This window comes from Limulus polyphemus, unplaced genomic scaffold (assembly GCF_000517525.1).
Source record: "Limulus polyphemus unplaced genomic scaffold, Limulus_polyphemus-2.1.2 Scaffold1576, whole genome shotgun sequence".
NCBI lineage: Eukaryota > Metazoa > Arthropoda > Merostomata > Xiphosura > Limulidae > Limulus > Limulus polyphemus.
In genome coordinates this window covers 122,451-132,955 of record NW_013667186.1, presented here as the reverse complement: position 1 = coordinate 132,955, position 10,505 = coordinate 122,451, and the positions used below count along the sequence as shown (strand labels likewise).

General features: G+C 37.2%; 1 protein-coding gene across 1 annotated transcript in view; it reads left to right on the top strand.

The window, feature by feature from the left end:
- The window catches only part of LOC106464169 (protein cycle-like), a 129,506-nt gene that overhangs the window by 110,050 nt on the left and 8,951 nt on the right, over nucleotides 1–10,505 (top strand). Inside the window, exons 12-14 of the mRNA XM_022391857.1 lie at nucleotides 903–1,136; nucleotides 5,509–5,608; nucleotides 5,853–6,027. Of these exons, the coding sequence (XP_022247565.1) occupies nucleotides 903–1,136; nucleotides 5,509–5,608; nucleotides 5,853–6,027 (509 nt within the window). The remainder of the gene's footprint in view (nucleotides 1–902; nucleotides 1,137–5,508; nucleotides 5,609–5,852; nucleotides 6,028–10,505) is intronic.

Below are 10,505 nucleotides of genomic sequence, written 5' to 3'. Positions count from 1 at the left end.
TAGTTACGTTAGTTAGTTAGTGTGTGTGTGTGTCGTCTCTTTTTATAGTGTGTGTGTGTGTAGTAGTGTGTGTGTGTGTGTGTGTGTGGGGGGGGGGGGAGTTGTATGGCTTGTTACACTATTGTGTAGAAATGAATAAAAAAAACCATAACCCAAGCATTTTCGAAAGGTGGACCTTCCTTCTTCAGGGGTGAACTTATCGATGGGTCCCATATGCCCTTTGCAATGTCAGATAATTACAGTGGTGGACTAGCTCATCAGGGAATTGAAGGGTTTCCTGAGGGGCAGCTTTCTTTCTCTGGCTTGGGGCTTGTAGTTGCTGCTGTATTATAACTTTATTTGCCACAGGACTTTGATTAATAGTGCATTTACAGTTATCTGCTGTGTAAACATATTTATTAAACTTTCTCCTGACAGGGTAATCCTTAGTGTCAGTCCTTTCTTATTTCCATTCATTGAGGGGTTAGCTTCATTTTTCAGGCCCGTTTTATGGAATCAGGCTGTTTCTGGTCAGAAAGATTTATACAAATGACAATTAAACAATGACCTTTAGTAAGTACATCTTTGAAAAGAAGAAAAAATTTATTTAAAAAAAAAATCTAACTTGTATTTTTAGATATATCCAACCTTTTTCTTAATTACATTTACAAATCTTTGTTCAGTTTTTTTTTAACTTGATGAACTTTAAGTACTGAAGTGTGACAGTTTTTTTCATTCTAATTTAATATTCTTTACACTCATTTTTCTAGACAGAGTAATCATACATTACACACACATAAACAGGTACACAGGTATTTTTCGAATATACTTACGAATAACAACTTTATTTTTTATCTTTTTGTTAAACTTTCTATGTCACTAATTTAAACTTTCAGTAGTTTCTCTCTCTCTTCTGTATTGAGGTACATTTCCCATGACCCCTCTAGTGCTCCTGATGTGGCAGTCGTAGAAAGTTCAAATGCCACACTTGAAGAAATGCTCAATAATAACTCCAATAGTCTTGATGCTGTATTATCTGCCTTTCCTTCAACCAGTAGTGCATCCACTAGTGATACAATTCAGAAGTTTTTAAGTACGAGAGTTGGAGCAAGCAAGATAGGCAGACAGATAGCTGATGAAGCCATGGAAGTACAAAGGTAGATTATTATTTGTAGGTACACCTGAAATGGGTGTCAGCAAAAAATAGTCTCAATTTTTATACACCAATGAACTTTTAAACCAGACAAACAGAAGTGCATTGTGTTATAAAAAAGGTTAACTTTCTCATTTTGGAAAATAAATATTAGTTTGTCTTTTTTTCAGTTATACTTCAGAAAATTAAGAAGATTTATTGTAGCAGATAAGTGGAGAACCCAGGCTAAAAAATTTAATTGATCACATTTAAAATGTCTATAATTACATATGAGTTATTTTTTGCAAAGAAATTAAAATTACTTGATGTTTAAGACATGAGATTGTAACTTTCCAAGTTACATGCTTGGCTTTAACTGAAGAAATTACATGAAATATACATTTATTTAATTGAATTTGTAATTGGTTTTGCTTGTAATGATGTTTGGGAAAGAAAGTTTTTTTCTGTAGATTATTACTTTTAAGAATGTGTGTGTGTATGTATATATATAGTTTTTGGGAGCTTTGCAATCTGTCCTAAGAATAATGCTAGTTTCAGAAGTTATAACTTTTGCTTAAGTCTATTGTTCATTATTATCATGAAATTTGTTTAACTTTCTTCCACATCACAGTGGATTATATTGCTTAATATAAAATTTATGGCTGAGTTTAGAATTTGTTTGGGTAGTTGCAAAAAATGCTAATTATTCAAAATATTTTGTAAGAGTGTAAATCACCATTGACATGTTGTGATGTACTGTTGAACTTCTTATTTAGACAAAATTGTGGCTATAAGAACATTCCAAATCTAGATGATATCCATGCACCAGCTATTCATTGCACCTTTTCTACAATTTTTTTTTTTAACTTAAACTTAATTATGTTTTTTAGCATTTTAAATCGCATAGTTCGAAATATTTCGAAATTCCCATGCAACTTGCACTTTTACCCCTTATATAATCAGTTTTTTGTTGTTGTTAAAGGTGTAGAATTTGATTGTATGTATATTATTTTTCAAAAACATAAATATAAAACTACTTTAGAAAAAGTACAATGTTCTCTTTTTCATTCCTGTTCATAACAGTGTGTTATATGTGATACTAGAGATCAGTAGATGTGATAGCTATAATACCTAAATATTTGAAACAGAGCCTTAGTTCTAGTTGTAGAAAAATGCAAGTTAACTATATTTCTAACTATTTTATTTAAATGGAAAAGGAAGTAAGTTTTAGTATAATCTGTGTCATAGAACTAGCCATCAAGGTATATGTTTGAATCTAGCATATAAGCTAGTATAGTAGGTTATATAGCTCGAGAAGATTGTTCCTCCTTTTCTCCTGTTTCTCTACCTTCTATCTCCAGTCCTTACCCTCATACAGACCCCAATAGACTACTGTGTCCTGTCAGGGCCCTATGGTGTTATATTGCACATACAGCTACCCTTTAGGGTATGCACAACTGTCTTTTCATTCCCTGGCAATCCTCCTCCCTTTGTAATGTTTCCCTTTCTACCCTTAGAAATTGGATTCACCTTCTGGTCCATTTGGCCTACTACTCATTACCTTCTTCCTCCTTTACCTTGTTTTACGTGTCCACCCATCAAATTCGTTCTCTCGCTTTTTCCCTCGCTTCCTGTCTTCATTGTACATTGGAGGAGATTCTCCAAGCTGGCATGTGGACCACACCTAGTACATTTGTCTCCTATTATCTTCATCACATTGTGCTTTCCTCTGCATTGGGATTTCCTCTTCCACCTGTGGTCATGCTCCAAACTTCAATGTGACTTTAGCTGGTAAGTTTTATTCCTTTTCCTTTTTTTCAGGAGTTTTTCTTTATTCCCTCATTCTCACACAGTTCTCATTCTGTGCCAAGTGGTGCTTGACCAGGTATTCTTTCACTTACAATCTGCACTGTATCCCATGTTGACTCGTGCTCTGTCATCCATGGCTCTGCGTGGTCACTGTAGAGATGGAGTGTTTCACAAGATTGCTGGAAGGTTATCTACCTTGCAAAAGCTGCTTCATAAATATGTCTGTTCCAGACTGTACCACCGATGTACCAAGCAGAAGGGAATAGTTGCCCATCCCTGCCATGCCTTGAGTGAATAACTTGGTATGGTCTGCTTTTCAAAATAGGGTGTCGTGGTCACCCATTGCACTGTCTCCGGTGATGACATTCCCCTGAACTTTCCAATGCATTCTAACCTCTCTTCTTTGGCTATAACCATTTAATCGAGTAGGGTGATTGTGTTCTCCTGGTGTAGATGATCCATCCCCTTGCTGGTAGACGTGGCTTCTGATACTATTTACACTATCACAGGAGTTGATCCATCACCTTCCTGGATGATGTGACCTCCTTATACTGTTTATATATTTAACAATATCCACAATCACTGGAGTTGACCTGTCTCTTTCCAAGATGACATGACCTCTTACTATTCATTTACACATACCGTTGAGTTGATCCGTCACCTTAATGGTTGATGTAGCCTCCTGTTACACATACCGTTGAGTTCATCCGTCACCTTAATGGTTGATGTAGCCTCCTGTTACACATTCCATACAACATGGAGTTGATCCATTGCACATGCAATTCACCCCTTTTGATTTGGAGCCCTCATTGTACTTTGGATGTCGGTTCCCAGCATTGAGGTGTTGGATTGGAGTGAACCAATCAACATAAGTCCTTGCACAAGTTGCATCCATCTTCTCGATGCCAGATGGCCAGTCTCAGATTACTGTAGGGTGTTAATCCTTTTGTAGTACCCAGGAAATGGAGTGGATCTTAATCCCCAATTCTTGGGTTGTAGGTGAAAATGGTATGATCCTCATCCTACCCTTGTGTGGATGTCAGTACCCCATAGAGGAGGTTTTGGATGCAGTTGACTTGCCAAGTATGGTCCAACACACCTTAGCAACTTTATACCTTGCAATTTCTGCCCATGTGTTTTATGAATTATACACAAGGGCAAAGAGTATACCTGGCTCAGAAGTGGTGCGGTTCCCCTCTTCTGATATTTTTCTCTCATGGTCAGGGGTATCCTTTGGATGCTTTTGGGGGTGTTTCTATTATTCCCTTGCACCAATCCTTTGTCTTTCTCAATGTGTGATTCTAGCTAATCTTGTGAGGGGTGGTGAGTACCGTATTGGAAGTTATAATTTTTCTATACTGAAAATGTATTTCTGACAGGTACTTCTTTCCACTCACACTTTCCACCCTTCCTCCCCACTTCTCCGGTGCTCACACCTTCTGCTAAACTTTGAAGTGAATATTTGGTAGAGGAGTGTAGAGGGAGTCACATGCATCATGTTGATAGATGGCACATGATGATTTTTGTGAGAGACACAGTGGAATATACTAATTTCAACAAGGGGGAAGTGCAAGGCTTATAGCATGAATAAAAGAGATGTTTGCATATAGAGGGCAGCACTGAACGAGAATGGCTGATCTTGTGAAATACATTTTCAGTATAGGAAAATTATAACTTTCTTCCCAGGTAATTATCAGTTCTCATATTACCTCTTTTAGCGAATTTCGTAAGGTTTTTTTATAAAAAAAAGCAATTGCTTTTGTTTATGAGCCATATATGTTTAGAGGAAATATTTGTAGTAGGTGAAAATTAGTTTTAAAGGCATGCCATTTTTATCATCTTTGAGCATGGACCATGACTATTTAAAACATGTAGAAGTTTTGTAATGGTAGTTGCTACTCTGTCTTTAAACATGGACCATGACTTTTTAAAACATGTAGAAGTTTTGTAATGGTAGTTGCTACTCTGTCTTTAAACATGGACCATGACTTTTTAAAACATGTAGAAGTTTTGTAATGGTAGTTGCTATTTCTGTCTTTGAGCATAGATGTTTTGTAATGATAATTGTTATTTTTTCTCTAAGCATGGATCATGATGTGGTGAACACAGAATAACTGTTACAGTGGTAATTATCCCCCTCTTTCAGTGTGGTTAAATGAAGCAGAACTTTCATAATATATTTGAATGTGAATTATGATTTGATAATATTACTTTTCTCTCCACAGATAAACCATGTCTTCAACCTTATGACCATCTGTTTACTTGTACTTATTTGTTAGGAAGGATTAAAAATAAGTTAATTGAGAGGGCAGTATTATATTATTCCTACCATAAGCTCAACTATGATAAACTTAACCATCTTACTCTACTACATAATGCAAAAAGATTTTAGCATTTATCTTATGAAGAGACACAAAAAATAGTTTTGCAGAATATGAAAACCCTTATAATTATGCATTGTAAGAATATTTTAAGAAAGTACCTTCTTGACTTTAATCTCAGAAAATATGTTTATTTAAGTTCTGCTATTGATAGGAAGTGTGGTAATGGAACTAAGCATGAATACACTTTCCTTTTTGTTTTACCAGAACAAGAGACTCTTCTGCAAGTAACAGTCCAGTTCCTGTATTTGATAATAATGTTGGGTTGCCTAACAGGACACAACTTTTAGTGAACAGCTCAATAGAAGTAAGCACTTCTCATATTATACGCATAAGTTATTTTACTCTATGACAAGAGTAATTTCCTCATATGATGTTTCTGTTTCAGGTAAATTGATATCAAATTTTTCAGTGAATGATTCATCCACAATTGTTATTTTTTAAGGTAAAGATTACTTCTAGTTCTCAAGACATAATTATATCTATATATGATGGTTCAAAATTTTTTGTGACAAATTTCAAAATATACTGTTACGTCCAATTTCCTTCAGGACCAGACCAACCTTATCCCTGGTCCCAGCATGGCATCTATGACCCCAGTGGAGCCTCAGCATCTTCCTGTTATGAATGGAGATGTCCGCTCTGTATCACCCTCCCAACAGTCCTGCCACAGTAATCAAAGCCAATACTCTGGGACTCCACATAATAGTTCCGTCAGTGATCCAGGTTAGTAATTGTGTTAACATATTTCAATGTTAAAAGTAAGTTCTCTTTTTTCTAGATTAAGCCAAGAAACTGACAAGTAGGAAAACATTAAAAAATATATGCCATCCATATAGAACAAACTATGGATTCAGTTTAAGTCTCACTTAGGTTCCAGTGTTGGCAGCTTATCACTAGTTACAAATTCCCAATGTGTGGTATATGTAAACAGATAGCTTTTAGTACACATATCAGTATCATGTAAAATGACTTCAAAATGCTTTAACAGGAATTATCAAAACTGTATTCTAAAATAGTGAATTCAAAATACTATAATTATAGTGAATAGATTGTTACCAGGGAAAGTTACTTCAAAGTGTTTCTGAGATGGACCAATAGGTCCCATGTTGACCCAAAACGTTATGTTATGTGTACATAATTTTCAGTCAGTTCTTTGTTTTGTTTTTATGGGAACTTAGTTTTACTTTATGTTTGCTACACTTGTGTTCTGAAATTTTAGTTAGTACATGTTAGCATTATGTATTTTCTATTCTTTGGAGCTACCTGTTTGGACTTTTCTACTTCCACTCTTAGTTGAAATGAACTACTTACAACTACTACCACTGCTGTTCTTATTACAGTTAACCTTACTTCAAGTACATTGGCTTTAGGTCCACAATTGTCATTGGAAGATGTTAGAGCCCTGATTTGCTGGAAGTTGGCCACCTTCATGCAAGTTCCTGATTTACTTTAGGATTATCTTATCATGCCTTGTTCAGATGTGTCTGAACAAGAGGACAAAGATTTGGACAGTCTGTTTCCTCACCTTTCCTATGCCACACAGTCACAATTAACTCCAGTGGAAGCACTCAGGCCTCCTTTTCCTTTCTTGGAGTTATTAAACCAGGTATGTTATGTTTTGTTTTTGTCCCCTGTTTCCTTTGACTCCTCCCCTTCCCTTTTAAGTGAGACACCTTTGGGCCTATATCTTGTTCTCTCCCCTTGCCAGATATTGGGGTTCATGGCAATTGGTTTAAAGACCAATTATGTTCAAGAGTCAGTATGCCCACATAATATGACAGCCCATGCTATGGCTTACTATAGGTCTGTGTTTCTTTCTTTTTTTTTACTACCAGTAATTGGATTCTCTTCTTCCTCTGTGGGCTTTGGATCCCAATACTTCAGGAATATTTTCCCAACCTTATTTTTCCTGCATCTCATTATCCTCCCTCTTTCATTCCCTTTCCTCATTGGCTTCTCATTTGTCTCAACCTCCTCCTGAACCTGTTTCTGTGTCTTGCCCACCCTCCTTCCTCTTCTTTACCAGTGCCTGCTACACGGGTCTCTGAGGTTAACTGCAGGCTTATTTGTTGATGACTTCTTCACCCCTGGTGGTCCTAGTGACTACATGATGGGGACAGGTCTGGTGGAGGGCCAGGCTTTTGTTGTTTGCTACCATTTGGAAGTCCTTCACCACAGACACTTGGGTTCTGCATGTTCTTTCCAAATGGGGCATCTTCTTCATTTCAGATCCCCTGTCCCCTAATCCCATATCTTTCCCCTTTTTCAGGAGATCCTTCTCATCCAGGTTTTTATTCCCATTTGTACTTAGTCCCTAAGAAGACTGAGGACTTATGCCACATCATCGATTTCTTTTCTATGAACCACTTCCTAGACCTGCCTCAATTCACCACTGAGTTAAATGTTTTTGATTCTTACCTCCACATTTTCATCTCCACAACATCCTGGCATTTTCTTTGTTTTGTCCATTGTGGTTGCATCTATCAGTTCCGGGCTCTTCTATTTGGCTAGCTTTGGCTTCCTATATTGTTTGTCGGCTTGTTGAGGCCTTTACCTGTATTCTCCATTCCAGGGGCCTTCATTTCCACCATTATATGGATGACTGGCTGCTTCCAGTTCCTTTGTATGTCACCTCTTCCTTTCACAATTAGGTTTTTATACAAGGGACTGCATGGGTAGGTTGGCTGGTCAAGGTGGAGAAGTCCTTATTCTCCTCCACTCAATTCCTTGTTCATTTTGCGGTATTTTTCAATTCCCCTCTAAGCGAGGCCCACCCTTCTCTCTTTTGCCTGCAATCTATGGAGCTTCTGGTTTGGACCATTTCCACTTCTCCAACTGTGCGAGAGGTTCTATCTCTTTTGGGGACATAGGCTTCTTTGGAGGCCCTAATTCACTTTGGTCAAGCCTACATGTGACCACTTAAGTGGGCTTTACAAGATCAGTGGAACCTTATTCAGCATTCCTTGGACATCTCTATTTATCTCTCTCTTTCCCTTCATGTGAACTTTGCCTGGTGATTGAATGGAAACAACACTACAGTGGGTGTTCCTTTTTCTCATCTGAAGGTGCACCTCTTCATAAATGCTTCTCTTTTGGGTTGGGTGCATATCTGTGCACATAGGAGATTTTGGCTATTGGTCTATTGACGAGTCATCTCTGTATATCAATGTCTTGGAATTGCTCACGTTCATTGGGTTTTGGTTCACTTCCTTTTGTCTCTCTGTTTCTCATACATCACTCAGGAAGAGGTCACTTTTTAGACCTCCTGTTTTGGTTCAACAGCCATTACATTATTTTGTTGTCATGCCATATACCAGGCACCCTGAATCTGGTTGTGGATCATTTATAATGCCACAACATGATTCTACCCATGGAATGATCCCTTGACCCCCAGGTGTTCGATTGGTTATGTTCCCAGTTGGGTATTCCAGCACTAGATGCAATTGCCACCCTCCTAAATTTCAAGCTGTCCAGGTTTTTAACCCAATTCTACATTCTTTGGCTGTAGCTGTTGATGCCCTCTGTCAGGATTGGTGGGTCTTTTATCTCTATGCCCATCCTCCCATCTCTCTTCTTCCTTGTGTCCTCTCCTTCATCCAAACCACTCCACATCAAGTCTTCTTGGTGACACCACTTTAGCCAGCACACCCATAGTTTTTCACTTCTGTGCTTGCTTTTTTTTTGACACCTCCTCTGCCTCTTCCCTTCTTGCCTACCCTCCTTAGACAACCTTAGTACAGGTACACTACATCCTTCCATTCCAACACTTCATATTCACGTGTGACATTTGTCCAGTCCCTTGCCAGACAGACTGGACTTTCTCCCATGGGTTGCTTCCCTGATTTCCCATTCCGTTTACCACCATTTCTTTTATTCTTTTCTTTTTTGGGTGATAATTGTATTAAGTGTTGAAATACTGTCTGTTTGGGTTGAGTCGCGATAGTGTCCTTGGATATGCCTACTCTCTTCTCTAATTCCAGATTTTTGTTGTTTAACTCTTCTGCCTGATCACACATGTCTGTTCTATCACCAAGCTGTTTTGCTTGTTTTCTGTGTCTTTACTCTGCTTTTGGGCCAGTTATTCTGATGCAGCTTCTAAATTAGTCTTTTGTTCTTGGTGGCAGTTTTCCAAATTTCAGGCCTTTAATCTTGTCAATAGATCTTCTCATTCACTTGATCCATCAGTATTTTTGCTTGAAAATTCACCTCTTGAGTAAACTTCTTTATTTTGATTCGTTTGCTAACACAACTCCTTGACTTTGTTGATTTGTCAATGCAGTCTGGTGGTTTATTTGCAGCATTACTCGGTTCAACCATTCTGGCAGATCTTCCTTTTCAACTCCTGCAACTTTTGTTGCTCTAGTCTGCATGCTTGGTGCCTGTTCCTTAGGCATAGCTATGTTGAAATACTTCAAACAGTCTCTCCAATTTTAAACTTCAAAAAGATGAAGCTTAAAGATTTCACTTCTGACACCAAAGTGTTATGCTTGTTCACTTAAAACAACAGCTAACAGTCCATGTATAGATTTGACTAACTGGTTTATTAGCCACTTGTACAAAATATTGCACTTTCCCAAACAATACCAGATTCAGGAGTAACAACACAATTTTTAGGGTATGCAATCAAGTTGTTTTTCTGATACTGCACTGATTCACTCAAGAAACTACAAGACTCTCAAAAACTTCACTTACCATGCTACTTCTCTTAATCAAAACTGATTCCAAAACTGGAACTGTTTACATCAATTTGTATTTTACCAAATGACACTGAACACATATGGTGCCTTTACTCCAAAATCATTTTCAAAACATACAATTATAGTACAAAATTTGTCAACAAACAGTAATGTAATTCAAATTAATGTAAAAACAAAACATTATTTTAATTCTTCATAACAACACCATAATTGTAGTGAATTCGCCTTATGCTACTATAAATGTTCCAATTGAATGAATATGGGTATTTAATATTATCGATTAATTAATACAATCGCCGAAGATGGAATTTGAATATTCCGAAACGTCTGAAGAATAAATGTACATTACCGAAAACAAAGTGTTGAATGTTTGCTATTACCGGTGAATATTCCGAAACGCCCGAAGAATAAACGTACATACCGAAAACAAAGTGTCGATTGTTTGCGACTACTTTTGAATATTCCGAAACGTCTGAAGAATAAACGTACATTACCGAAAACAAA